General features: G+C 35.0%; 2 protein-coding genes across 2 annotated transcripts; one reads left to right on the top strand and one right to left on the bottom strand.

Annotated features, from left to right (window-relative positions):
• Nucleotides 1-6884: 6884 nt before the first annotated feature.
• Nucleotides 6885-10779, top strand: LOC146539090 (carboxypeptidase B-like). Its single transcript, XM_085185947.1, has 8 exons — nt 6885-7023; nt 7376-7462; nt 8005-8150; nt 8227-8387; nt 8787-8912; nt 9521-9626; nt 9996-10142; nt 10540-10779. The coding sequence occupies exons 1-8, from the start codon at nt 6885-6887 to the stop codon at nt 10777-10779; spliced, it is 1152 nt and encodes a 383-aa protein (XP_085042073.1).
• A 257-nt stretch (nt 10780-11036) lies between these two features.
• On the bottom strand, nt 11037-13246 carry LOC146539089 (carboxypeptidase B-like). The gene is made up of 7 exons (XM_085185945.1): nt 13081-13246; nt 12566-12699; nt 12331-12491; nt 12092-12217; nt 11857-11959; nt 11640-11786; nt 11037-11315 (listed from the first exon to the last, which is right to left on the bottom strand). Exons 1-7 carry the CDS (start codon nt 13229-13231, stop codon nt 11037-11039), a joined length of 1101 nt encoding a protein of 366 aa, XP_085042071.1. The 5' UTR covers nt 13232-13246.
• Between the last annotated feature and the right edge of the window lie 2134 nt (nt 13247-15380).

Genomic DNA, 15380 nt, shown 5'->3' with positions numbered 1-15380 from the left:
AATTATTATATTTAACTCCCTTTTAATTGAGCTTTTTGACTTGCACGCTCCACTTCGACCAATAAAACTCAAGCACCTTCCTGCCCCCTGGCTAACGGAAGATATTAAAGAACTTATGGTAAAACGTAACTCGGCTAAATCGAAGTACAAAAGAAATCCTACTGAGGAAAACCTTAACAGTTTCAAAATACTACGGAACCGATGTAACAAAACTTGCAGGGATGCACAACGCACTTTTATTTATAACTCTATCGAAAATTGCAATTCTGCTAGTGTTTGGAAATTCCTCGACTCAATGGGTATAGGACGCTCACGAAAAACTGCTGCGTTAGGCGATAGAACGGATATCAACGAAATGAATCAGCACTTCGCGAATGTCAACTTATTAAGTCAAGATATTAAAATCAATACTATTAAGTCTATCCCTTCAATTTCTGGTCCTTATCCCTTTCATTTCACTTCTATTTCTCCCGACGAAGTGAAGAAGCATGTTCTTGCCATTAAGTCCGATGCTATTGGCAGTGACCGAATCAGTCGGAAAATGATTCTTTTAACCATGAAGACTGTACTTCCGATCCTGTGCCATATTTTCAACTATTCCCTTTTCTCAAACACTTTCCCTGATATCTGGTGCAAGGCGATAGTTGTTCCTATACCTAAAGTGTCTAGCCCCACTTCCTTTACAGACTATCGCCCGATCTCTATCCTTCCGTTCCTGTCCAAAATACTAGAACGTATAGTCCATGAACAACTCTCCTCCTTCCTTACCAAAAATCATATCTTATCTCCCTTCCAGTCTGGTTTCCGCCCTGGTCACAGCACTGTCACTGCGCTCAATAAGGTCAATGATGATATAAGATATGGAATCGACAATCGACAAGTAACTATTCTCGCTCTCTTAGACTTTTCTAACGCTTTTAATACAGTAGATTTCGAAATCCTCTTAGCTGTTCTAAAGTCTATTAATATTTCATCAGAGGCTATTGAATGGTTTTATTCCTATCTACATGATCGAGAGCAGTACATTCGTTTAAATGAAAAACTGTCATCTGTTTGCCGCCTTAATGCTGGTGTTCCCCAGGGTGGAGTACTTTCTCCTTTACTTTTCTCCATCTTCATAAATTCCGTCACCAAACTTTTATCCTTGCCTTTTCACTTATACGCTGATGACTTACAGATTTATACAACCACGGACGTACAAGACATTGCGAGGGCTATTAGTCTAATTAATTCCAACCTGCTAACAATTAGTACCTGGAGCAAGTCTTACGGTTTATCTATAAATCCTAAAAAGTCTCAAGTGTGTATTCTCGGCAATCCTAGACAACTATCCAAGATCAATTTTCCCACCCTTCCTCCTACAGTCTTCGACACCTGTAATTTGGAATACTGTTGCACTGTCAAAAATTTAGGTATCATGGTGGACAGCAGTCTCTCCTGGGCTCCTCAAGTTTCTAAGTTGAGCCGCAAGTTGTACTGCGCTATAGGTAGGTTAAAAAGATGGAAAAATATTCTGCCAATCAAAACTAAAATAACCCTAGCCCACACACTTTTGCTACCTATCCTAGATTATGCTGACACCTGTTACCTGGATTTATCGCAGCAACTGCTTAACAAGTTGGAACGCCTCCAAAACCTGGTTATTAGATTCATTTTCGGACTGAAGAAGTTCGATCATGTCAGTGAGTATCGTACTCGACTTGGCTGGCTTCCTATTAAAGACCGTCGAAATCTGCACACTCTTTCTCTTCTCTACTCTATCCTGTTCCACCCTGAAACTCCAACCTACCTTAAGCAGCGTTTTTCCTTTCTCGGTTCCAACTCCCGTCTTCCACTAAGTCTCCGCTCCCAAAAAGATAATGTGCTGGAGATACCTTTGTGCCATACTCGTTGTTACAGTGAATCGTTCACGGTACAAGCAGCGAAACTATGGAATGCCCTTCCACGTACTATAAGGCAGTCTAAGTCTATAAGAGCGTTTAAATATAAAGTAAAAAACTATTATCTACAACTGTAGTGTATCATTATTGTATATTTATGAATATTTATGTATATGATTTATTATATTTATGCATTATATGTATTATACTCTATTTTTATATATTTCTAGTATATATATTTATATATATATATATAGTTTTTATTTTCGTGTACTGTCATAATTATTTTTCCCACGCACTATGCCCGCACCCCTCTATCTATTCCTACAATTCGGTTGCCTGGAAGAGATCACTTTTAGTGATAAGGCCGCCTTTTTCACATTTTATTATTTTATAAGCTATTGTTAATTTTAAGTTATGCTATGTATTATGGTGTGAAATAAAGAGTTTTATTATTATTATTATTATTATTATTATTATCTATGAAGGTTATTTATTAACCGGATCCTTTTTTAACATGCATTCTCCTGTTATCAAAAATATTGATATAGTATTTTAATGTTAGAAAATTACTAATACTGAAACCAATTGTTACGCAAACCTCGTTACTTGATAAATAATTAAAAGCTCAAATAAAAAAATATTGGCCATATTATATCTAAAAAAATATATATTAGTTTTTTTTTTTTGGAAAACTTTATAAAGACATAGTTAGTTAAACTGTATCGAAAAAAGCGCAGCCTCTTATATATAATTAAATCAAATCAGTATTGACCGAATGCAAATAAAACCCTGTTATCCGGTGTTTGAACAATGTTCGACGAGAGCCCGCGGCCCCTAATCAAAAAATTGAACTTTCAATAAAGGGAATCATTAATTCTACTTAGGGAGGGCCGAAGGAACCTAACGAACTCCGCAAGAATCCCGGCCTGTTTTGTCGGATAATTATTTGAAAGAAATACTTAGGTGCCCGGGGGATTTTTACAAGACTATTAGGTTCTTAGTAGCTACCAACTTCTTATTTAACTGCCTACAAATCAACTTTATAATCGGATTTTTCAAGGTAAGGTTCGTTTCTTGTGTTTATAACGATGTTTTTTGGTAGGTACTCTAAGATGAACAAAACTTTTAATTGACTGTTTAAACATTAAATTATTACACTGCGTTAATAATATTTGCTAGGTATTTTTAAATAATACTTATTGAATACATAATGAATCGAGCTTTTAAATTAGATTCATAGTATAAATATATAATAGAATATAACTTATTATTCTCTGCTTCACGCTGTAACACGCCCACCGCAGAGTAGACAGACGGAGCCTAATGTTAATACACTATTCCCCATTTTTCACGCGAACTCTAAAGAAAGATTTTATTTCCTCCAGTAGGAATCGAACAAACAATAACTAATAACTACACAAAAAACACTTTCAACGATCTACAAACACAACAAACACAAACAATTTCCATACATCCAACATAAACAATACATATCCCATAAAAACACAAATCCAAGCTCAATCAAAGCAGATCCACGACCACAACAGACGCGGCTCCATACCCCGGATATTGATCCGTTATTTTTCTGAGAAGCTATTAGAGTAATGCAGGCAATCCCCCGGCGAGGCCGGCGAGAATTAATGATGTCCCTTATTGGAAGCACAATTTTTTTGATCTCACCCATCTCCATCTCCATCTCCCTCTATGTCTTTGTCATAGATTATATGATGTTGTATGAGATTTGAATTGTACTAAATTTGTGGTTTTTTTTCTAAACTTTGCGTTTATTTTGGTTTAAGTTTTGCGTGTTTTGTTGGAAAACGAAGATATTAATATTTATGTAGTGTATATCTGATAGGTACCTACTTTTTTTAGCGCTATATCCCGCACACAGCTGGACAGGCAGAGAGAATGTAATGTTAAGAAACGTTTACCGTTGCCGTTTGAGTGGCGGTACTTAAGGTGAAGAAATGATAATATTAATTATTTAATTTCCTCGAATGGGAATCGAACTCACAATCTGTCACATTTACAGTCATACTTTGTGCCCCTGCGCCACAAATGGTCTCAACCTACCCTTTTTTTATTTAAACTAGTTGTATAAATTTTAAGCACTCATTTCCAAATGGCTTTTTTCGCTTTCTTTTTTCGCTTAGAATAAGGCAAGAAAGTCTAAAAAAAAAACAAGAATATCTATAACATCTATACTCTTTGCTTCGCCGATGGCACAGGAAGCCAGCGACAGCGTTGTTTACACGAAGTCGACTCACATTAAAACGAACCCTACCCGCTTCGAGGCATTTCGTCTTTGTCGAACGTTTTATAGCAACTGATTGAGCAAACTTAATACCCCACCTGGTACAACTTCACGGTTATTACGGATAACGTAATGTCTAATTATTCCGCTTCGTGAATTTGAGACATTCCGCGTTGTGTGGCGTAACTCCACGCCGCACTCCTGTCCCGCCTAGAGCCGCCGCCGCTTTAAAATTTAATTAGAATAAAAAAAAAACACTTGTTATTTTGTAACGAAGTTGTAATAACCATTTCCTAGCATAGTTGAGAATTTCCTACAATAATATCTATACTGATATATGTAATAGTATTTATTCGTAAAAGTGTTTTTATTTCTTTAATTATACTTATGTACGATTATTTATACCGAAAAATATATTTATTTCTTTATTTATAAGTTTTTCGTTTGCTGCGTTTACATTTACAAGACAGGTTAAGTTTTTCAATAAATTAAATCCCGTATAATAAAGTTTTTCCGGCTGACATTTATTTTCACAATTTAGATGAATAACACCCCCACAGAATTTTAGATGTATCATCATTAATTATTATTTTTTCGGCTTCTGATGCTTCTTTAATTCATTACCCCGAATGATAATCGAACCCACTGCCATCACACCATCATTATCATGACATCACACCCTCGTGCCTTTAACTCTTCAAGGAATATCTCACAAATACATAATCTAAGTTTAACTTTACCTAAATCCAGTGAAACATATTAATCTCATAGCAAACAATGTAGCGACAAGGCGCCGTACATTTCAATTAGTTGGGATGTCGACATTTCACGCCACTATCTTCGTAATCGGGTTAATTACCTCCCCGGTAATCGAACTCTGGCACCTCCCCCCATGCTTTTTAAATGGAATTAGTATTAAATGCTTTAGTAATCATATTTAATATTGAGTTTGTGTGATTTTTTAATAACAATAATTATATTGATAATAATAAAAATTAAAAAATTAAATCAAATTAAATCAGCTTCATGCTGTATCCCGCACATAGTAAATTAGACAGAAGGAACCTGGGAACCTAATGTTAGGACGCTTCGTTCTTCGCTCTGGCGTCGAGACAAACCTCGGCATTGGATTCCGCACAACACGCAATGCCTCGAGAATCCAGCAGAAATTGGGGAACGGATTGTCCTAACACTAGGTTCCCTCTGCGTACCATGCTACCAGTATGTACGGATTTGATACAAATAACAAACTTTAACACAATTTATTTTAGAAATACCCAAATTAGCTAACACTAATGAACATTTCGGTAGTAAAGTGTTATTTAACCTGCCTCTACTTTTTACCTGTCACAGGATCCCGATTAGGAATGTAAAAAGCGACGTGCCTAGTCGCAGCTAGAAATTGCATGTCCATTTCAATCAATCTCGTTTGTCTACAATTAACGGGACTGCGCTCGCTGGCTGTTCAAAGTTCAACGGGAAAAGTTTTCATGTGCCTATTCTATGATTTAGAACTACAGAAATTATATTGAAGTACAATGATTCTAGGTTTTTTTTGTATGTTATATAGATTTTATTTAATGTGAAATATAGAATGGGTGGGTGGGTTAACCGTATCCACTGAGGCTTTAATAATAAAATTGATTAGAAATTTAGGGGATAAAATTGAACACCTATGCGTACATATAAAAAAAATATTTGTTTGTTTTACGCTACTTATTAAATTTTGTCAGTCGTTGTGCAGGGGTTCAAACTATTGAGTGAGAACGCAACAGTTTTTGGGTTCGATTCCCACTCAAATATTAAATATTATCTTCCACCACTCAACAATGCAATGCCGCCAGAATTCCGCGAAAAATGGAGGGAGGAATGTCTTAACACTATTCTCTGCCTATCCTGCTACATGCGGGATACAGCGTGAAACTAAAAAAAAAGAAAAAAATACACAATAAAGGTAAAATCCAGAATAAGTGCACGCGTTGCATCATGATTGCGATTGCAGGCGGACCCCCGGACGCGGACGCAGTTGACGCACAGTTTTCTGCCCGCGGTTTTCTAATCCGAGACCGAAATTTGTTCACGTTACAGTCGCTGAGAGCGGTTTATTTTATTTACTATGCCAATAGAGTCAACCAATTCTAAAAATATATTTCGTATTTTTTTTTTACTATTATGGCAAATTATTATTTGTTTAGTTTATAAGAAGTATTCTGTCATTAAATCCAGGAAAAATCATATTTCTCAAACACACACAAACACACAAACTTACAATATTAGTACTTTCCACATATTTATGGTTTTTCTGTATGGTTCTTTATACTGAAAAAAAATATGACTCAAAGAAAAAGAAAAAGACAATTTAAATAAAAATTACCAAATTATATATTCAGTTAGAATTTAGTGTGTGTAGCATTCTCTATCTTAAAGAAGAGTGAAAATAGTCAAAAATACAGAACCACGTCGATTTTTAATTTACTAAGTACATTTCAATATTAAATATTGACAAATTTTATCTATAACCCCAATCCTCATAATTAATCTACTAAAAAGTATACATATATATAAACATTTGTCATTCCACTGTCAATTAATACCTCACCATTGAAACCAACGCGTTAGATAAATTTCAGTAACTATATTAGTACAGTTATAAATAAATTCTTTGTAAAATTTAACATCACTTATATACAAATAACTTTTTAAATATATTAAAATATATATTAAAGTATATTAATCCTAATAATATGGAGTGTGTGGAACCACAGCACGTTGCTAGTGTTTTTAAGAAAACAGATAATGGGGATTTTACAGAAAAACCAAAAAAGACTGATAGCTGTACACAGTGTAAATTACTTCGTCGAAAGAAAGGTTTGCCAAATTTAAGTATGTAATGATTAAGTATTTGATAATAACAGTTTCACGCTTTATTCCGTACATAGCAGGCTAGGCAGGGGTAATTTAGGAACATAGTGTTAAGGCACTCTCTTAAGACACTTTCCGCCGAATTCTAGAGGCATGAGTGGTAAGTGGCAGAAATCAACGCCGTGCTTTGCCCATTCCTAGTGAAAAATATGAAAAAAATTAAAAATTTAATTTTCTCGAGACCTATCGCGCTTGCAGTCCACGCTTGTGCCCTTATGCCAGGACAGGCCTCTCTCTATCTTCTCTTTCTTCCTTTTCTTAAAAATAAAAATCTCAAATCATATATTACTGTAACTCTTTTGTATTAACACAGGCAAAAATAATACAAAAACGACTTCACTTATACCAAGAAGCTTTGGTAAAATAATAACTCCAACAGAAAAACCAAAGATAAATAGAAGTAAGTTTTGTAATCAATTTGATTAATAAAATTGTTGTATAATTTAGGAACCTAGTGTTAAGATACTCCATTCCCCACTTTCTGCCAAATTCTGGAGGCAGAGCGAAGAAATGGAAATACAAACGTAAATAAATATTTCACTACCTCGAGTGGGGATCGAACCCACACCCATCGCGTTACAGTCACACCCTTGTGCCGCTGCGCCACGATGGCCTCGATTGATTAAATTGTATTTATTGCAAAGGTTGATGCAAAATATTAGCAGCTTCACTTCTTTTTCAACGTGGAATGGCTTTTCCGTGAAGACAGAGAGATCTCCCCCATTTCTGAAATTTCTGGGAAGGGTCCTAGGGCGAAGAAATAAAAATATTAAATGTTTCATCGATCCTACAACCTTTCGCGCTTAAGTCATACTTTGTGTCCATACGGCACGACTGAATTAATCTGAATATAAATTTAGATGACATAAAATAATTTTTAAATAATATTTTATTAAATACATATATCTCATATTCTAAATAACAAATTTTCAATATTAGCAGGATACACTTCATTTATGGTAATGGATTGGAAAAGGTTTCACAAACTCAACGTAATAAACTCGTTCATGGACGAATTGGAGAGAGACTTTCCGGCTATTTGCACTGTATCCGTTATTGGTAAATCTGTGGAGGGAAGAAATATCAAGGTATTACACAAAAATAAGGAGTACACAAACACTATTCCAATTTCTCCTTATTATATAATATTTTACTTTAAATCAGATGCTGAAGATATCCAACAGCAATGCGAGCAACGCCGCGGTGTGGCTTGATGCGGGCATCCATTCGCGGGAGTGGATCAGCACGGCGGTCGTCACGTACCTGGCCGACTACATTGTGAGAAACTTCAAAAATTTGGCTTCGTCTCTAACTAATAAGGACTGGTAATATTATTTTCTTTTAATAATTTTTAAAGTATTATTTCCAGTTTAAAGAGAGAAGAGAAAAGTTTTTTTTAGTAAATACTGTAAGAGTAGTGATAGTTTATAATATGTCTCGTGGCCGCTTTCTGAACTTTGCATTGTACACCGAGATAAAATATATAAACAAATGTAAGAAAAAAATATTGAATTGAATTCTACAGCTATTTTCGAGACATTGCGTGTTGCGTAACTCAACACCGAACCATTACCTTCATAACATAACGAAGAAATGAAAATATTAATAAATTATAGTTCATACTCCCGAGTGGGTATCGAACCCACAATCGTCGCGTTACAGCCACACGCTGGTTCCCTTGCACCACGAAGGCCTTTTAGGGTCTTTATTAATTTTGATTTTAGGTATATAGTGCCAGTTTTGAATCCCGACGGCTACGAGTACACGCATACGCGGGACCGTATGTGGAGGAAGAACCGAGCGTGTCATGAAGGAGAGTGTGCTGGTGTCGACCTTAATAGAAATTTCAGGTGACTTCATTTTATTAATATTCTTTTATAATTAATCCCAAAAAATATATATAGCCGTCTTAGAGAAGGTACCTGTCTCTATAGCCTATTAAGCAAATTATCAGGAGAGAAAAGAAAGGTCTTTAAAAACTAAGAGTAATATTTATTATCAGAAGGGTTTTACAATTTCGATAATTAATTTATATTCTATACTTCATGAAATATAAAATAAACGTCAATTTTGTATTCTTTTTACACTTTCGAATGGTACCTAAAGGTAACACACACACTAATTATATAGGAAGTCATGTCTTAAACACTTTTATAACATTTATCTTAATTACCATAGAAACCATCAACTGAGGCCGTGGAACAGCGGCACAGCGGTTGACGGAAAATGCGACAGTTATAGGTTCGATTCTGACTCGAGTGAATGAATTATATTAATTTCCTCACTGTTGTAACAACAGAAAGCGTGGCGTTGAGTTCACCACACGACCCAAAATATCTCTAAAATTGAGTGGCGCCTTGGAAACGAAGTGTCTCAACACTAGGTTCTCTCTTCTTACCCTGCTATACGTTGAATTGCTAAGTGGCTGTTATCACTAGCAATACTGTTTTATTCGTAGTTACGCGTGGGGCCATAATGAAGAAGAAGGTTCTTCGGGACAACCCAATAACGCATTTTACAGAGGCACTGCACCATTTTCAGAGCCAGAAGCAACTGCAGTGAGGGTAATATCCTTATTCTATTTTATTTTGTAATCTCTATCTATTTTATATCTAAGATTAAATTTAACGAGAGGCCAGTCCTTGCCGGGGGGGGGACACACTAACGTGTGTCTATAAGCACGACAGGTTGTAGTTTCGATTCCCGTTCGAAGAAATATTTAATATTTTCATTTCTTCGCTCTGATATGGAGGCAAAGCGCGGCGTTGAGTTCCGCCAAATTCAGTGGGGTATAGTGTTTTAACACTAGATTCTTATTACCTATCCTGCTGTCTAAAAAAATAAATTTAATATGTAATTCAATGTTAGACTTAAAGCATCTTAAAAATAAAAGAAAACGTCAAATTAAAATGAATTTCCAAATATTTTTACAGGATACAATACTAGGATCAGTGACGCCATTCAAAGTGTTCCTTTCATTTCATAGCTATTATGAATTGATTATATTTCCGTGGGGTTTCAAAGCGGATCCTTGTCCAGATTACTTACGGTTGCTGGAAGGTGGTGCGGTGATGGCCAGGGTAACATGTCCACGTAAGAATCTAGTAGAATAGTTTTTTTTGGATGTGTATTTAATTTTTTTGCTAATATATGACGCAATTAGGAATTGTGATAGTCGTTGTGGATTCGATTCCCAATCAAGGGAATTTGACATAAATATAAAATGTTCTCTAAATTGAGCAGAAAGTGGAGAACGTTACATAACTCTGTCTTGGTCTACGCCGCAAAACTTCTATTTGGTTCGATTCTCGCTCAGGTAAATTAATATTTATTGTCCTCGCTCTGGTAACAAGACAAAATTCCGGCGTTAAGTTCCGGAAATGAAGTATTACACCAGGTTCCCTTTTTGGTTCACTAGGTTCCATATATTTATCTTAGTCAAAATTATAATAAATTTTATGAGAAAAAAATATGCAGGCTATATATAACAGCAGCGGAGTCATATACAAAGTGGGGACTACTAGAGACTTGACTTACGTCGCATGCGGCACGAGCACAGACTGGAGTTATGCTATAGCAAAAATTCCTTATTCGTACATGATTGAACTAAGGAGTAAGAAATACAGGTTCAGGCTACCAACGGAACAGATCTTGGAGACGTGCAATGAGATATGGGATGCTGTAAGGAGTTTAATGGATTTCGTTGATAAGCCATAGCTAGTCATTGATTAATATATTAGTTTTTATGATTTTTCTTTTTTATGAATCATGGTTGAACTATTTCTTGAAAAATTCGTGAAATGCTCACCTTTCTTGAAATTGTATATTTTGGTTAACTAAAGAAATAAAAATAAAATGTTTAGTTTTAATAGCAAATGTAATTTTTATACGTTATGTAAACTGTTACAGATAAATCTTATCAAGTTGTCGACGATTTGTTTCCGTTTTTATATAATAAAAAATATTATAAAAAATCACATATTTTTATTAAAAAATATGTTACAATTTAAACATTTCTTTTTATCTACAAAGTCCGCTAACGCTTCAACACCGTTGAATATTTCTTTGCAGCAATCCAGTATTTCGTCTCGAGGTAATATAAACTTATGTTCTCTACCTCTCAGCTCTATTAAGTAAGAAAACGGTATTCGAGCTGTTCCATAACTCCAGTCAATGCTGGTACCGGCCGCCGCATACATGAGATCCTTGAAATTTCCAACTTTGTACATGCGACCGTTAGCCTCGTAAATAGCCTATTAAAATATTTTTTTATTTTATATTAAAATGGTCACGTTATATACGTTATATAAGTAATGATTTTAAGAAGAAAACCTCACAGATTTATACGAAATTATTGTAAAAAAAAAGCATTTTTTTAGAAGACATGAAAAGAATTGAATAATATAATTTATCAGCTTCACACTGTATCTCGCACACAGCTGGGTAGGCAGAGGGAACCTAGTGTTAAGACACTCCGTTCCCTACTTTCTGCCGAAAGAAATTGAATAATATCATTTGATGCCAATCTTAGCGTAGGGAAAGATGGAATTTCAATCTGCTCTCCACATTATACTCACCTTCGCCATAGTAGTAGCGCCTTCCAGTAAGTTAACGTAATCAGCACAAGGATCCGCAGTGAAACACCATGGAAACGTTATAACTTCACTATACGCGTGAAATGTTAGGAAAATTTTAAATGGTGTACCGGAATATAAAATAAAATCCTGCAAGGAATTTTTTTAATAAATAATAATTTGAAATTGAAATGTAAAAATTAATATTATCAAATTATACCTTAATTGCTGCACTTTCTGGCTCTGAAAATGGCTCTGACCCTCGATAGTTGTTGTGAGATGGTTCTGCGTGAGAGACTTCGTCAGTTCGTCCCCAATTAAATCTAGTAATGTTTATTATTTTTAATATCATAAAACTTAACTTAGTTTCACGTTCAGTTCAGTCAGAGAGAACAGAGTGCCAAACGTTACAATATCATAAAAAATATATAGAAATTTATAATAGTTGTCATTACCCAAAATTTCTATTAAGATCCACTCCATAAATAATATTTCCAACTCTGGCTCTATTTTTTCGCCACATACGATCAGTAGTGTGCGAGTGATGATATCCATCTGGATTGACTATAGGGAGAAAATACCTGAAATGGACATGAAAAAGAAAATTCTGTAATATCCGAGCTTCAGTTCTTCAGCTTCAGTTTCCCAGTAGCAAGAATGTTAAAGTAAAACATTTTAGTCTAAATGCACTTACCAATCTTTGTTAGTTATACTTTCTGGAAGATTGTCTAAATTTCTCGAAAGTTGATCTGCTATGTAAATTACAACTGAAATAGAGATCCACTCTCGCGCATGTATACCCCCATCAATCCACGCGCCAGTGTTACTAGCATTACTATTAGAAATTCTCAACACCTGGAAAATTTTTGTTATGTTTGATTGTTTTACAAGTACCTACTTAAAATTGCTAAGATGTTATTTTTACGAACCTTTATGTCCCTTCCTTCTACAGTTTGGCCGATAGATGATACTGTACAAGTTGAAGGATATTTCACTTCCAGATTGTCCATAAAATTGTATATTATATCAAGAGGATAAAAGTCTTTCCAATCCGGAACACTTTCTAAAAATAACCACAAACCAAAATAATAAGCATAGTTTATATTTATTTGGATTGCCAAAAGAGCGCGGCTATAGTAAATTCGAACTCAAGCCACATTTAAATGTTAAATATGCTAGAGGCTAGATCTGACGCAGCCTTGATTCTGCACACCTTTCTGACATTGTCTTTAAATGAAAAACAAAGTTACATAGGTCTCTTTAGAGATTACCTACCAGAAATTTCTCAATCAATATATCTGACATGTATTAAGGTAAACCAAAAATAACTACTAAAGAAAAATATTTAGATGTAACATGAAAATTTAAGACCAGAATGTTTATTCGACGATTATAAATCTTTAAGTCGACAGGGTATTTCGTGTTTCGCGTATAACCGCCTTACTTGGAGATCTTGGTCTTGGGCCAAGGATGTTGATGGGGCTTTTATTGCGTGATCCATTTAGTTTGGTGCTTGTAACATCAAAATGAATATCTCTATCTCGTAGAAGCTTCTCCACCTGCATTTTTCGGTCAGCTCCCACCATTACATCCATAGTGCTCGATCGTTTTTTGCTAATGCTGATTGCTGAAAACATATCAGGATTAAATTAAAATTTATCACTAAAATATAAGTCTTCATAACATTTAATTCGTTTACTTACAGCCCTTGTCATGTAAACTCTGTAAGAATATTTTTTGACCTTCTCTTATGCACTTTACGTCCCATATTTGATATTTTATATCTTTTCGAGCCACCGTTTTTATAATCCAGACAGAGATTTGGGAAATGCTTAAATATTGATTTTATTGAAAAAGAATCACGATAGATTTTTTATTAGCTTGGTAACATTTGACATAACTGACTTAAAAACGTAAATGACGTGTCTATTGACACCTAAAAATATAAACGATTTTTTAATGTACCATATAAGTATATTCTATACAACCTTATTCTATAATTATTGAATTCTACCGTACGTTTGTACTTGCAATTGGAAAACTGAACTGTAAACTTTAAAATAAACAATAGGCGTGTAATCAAGACGGCTCAAAGAGCTAAGGCGCTAAGAGCCGCGCCACCCGCTCGATAATTAGATGTAATCAGATATTTTCAGTAAACGCCTCGCCGACCCTCGCTATGCACTCCCCTTTAATGAAACTGAATTACTATGGATTGTATTGTGTATCTCACTTTATACTCACTTTTGTAGTTTTGTTAGTTTTAGTACTTCCATTGGTGGGCTGGAAGAGATTTCTTTTCTCTAACCCGACATTATAAAATATCTTTATTGTTTCTTATGTGTTTATATTACATGTAGAAAATAAAGAGAAATTTCAAAAATATAAATTTCAGCTTCACGGTGTATCTCGCAAAGGGAACCCTAATATTAAGACATGTCATTTCCAAATTTCCGCCGAATTTTTCGAGACATTGCCTGTTCAGTGACAGAACTCAACTAATATTGGCCTTGCGCCTTAACAGCCTTTAAACGACCGGCGCCCGGAAAAATAATATAATCTATATATATAAAATCGAAAGGTCACTCACTCATCACGAAATCTCAGAAACTACATGTGCTAGGAATCTGAAATTTTGCATAGGAGTTACTTCTAGGACGTAGGTGCTCGCTAAGACGGGAATTTGCAATATTCGATTTCTAAGGGGTTGTTTTTGGAATCGAAAGTTTGTATGAAACTTCGTTACTACAAATGCTAGGAGTCACAAATTTTGCATAGACGTCGCTAGGACGTAGCCATGGAGACAGAAATTAATAATAACATAGTTCACGCGGGTGAAACCGCGAGCGGGCCGCTAGTTTAATATAAATTTTAAAAGCTTCCTATAGTAAGAACAGGTCTCATGGTATCCCGCTAACCAGACGGCGGGCGCGGCGGTCCCTGGGCGCCCCCCCCCAAATGTCGCCTCGACTTCGTCTTACACACGTTTATCTTTTTAATTGCGCCTCCAGCCCCCCTCTTGTTACTCGCTTGTTAGATTTATCGAGATCCCTTTTGAGTTCTTTTATTTTTACACTAAAATTGACATTTAGAAGATATTTCCTAATTTATTTGTAATAATTAAATATGTATTGCACTAAGACTAGTCGGATTATTTGATTGTTTGTGAGTATGGATGATTGTTCCAATTTCATACTAAAACTACTGAATGGATTTCGATGAAACTTTATAGTAAGTTAGGTTACATATCAGATACATATCAGAACAAGCTACAATTTATGCCAAGAAATTAAAGTCCGTTTTAATTTTTTACGAGAAATTAAAACTTTCACATTTATAATATTAATTGGACAGGATATCTTCCTATAATAAAAACATAGTTTAAAATATAGATTTCCCTTAACAAACTAATAATGATATCAGTATGTAATGACATTGTAAAAGTGCATTACACTACATCTAGTAGGTACCTAGTAGTGTAGTTATATGGGCGGCAGGGCGGGCGGGCGGCGCACCCCTGCTTTGTTTTTCATTAGAATCTGCTTTCATCCCGTCACGGCCACTTGCCAATTTTACTGTGTTAATTTCGAAACTGTTTTGCTTAAATTTGTCATGTATGATTAATATAAGTGTATATTTAGATGTTATATTATTATAATTATATTTATATGCTACATCCCCCATTTCTTTCATATGGGTCGGCAAAAGGAACCTATTGCTAAGAGTTAAGACACTCCGTTCTCC

Source organism: Heliconius melpomene, chromosome 5 (genome assembly GCF_056956725.1).
Source record: "Heliconius melpomene rosina isolate 202511_hmr_F chromosome 5, ASM5695672v1, whole genome shotgun sequence".
Taxonomy (NCBI): Eukaryota; Metazoa; Arthropoda; class Insecta; order Lepidoptera; family Nymphalidae; genus Heliconius; species Heliconius melpomene.
The sequence above is the reverse complement of the archived record's forward strand: the minus strand, read 5'-3'. Positions and strand labels throughout refer to the sequence as shown.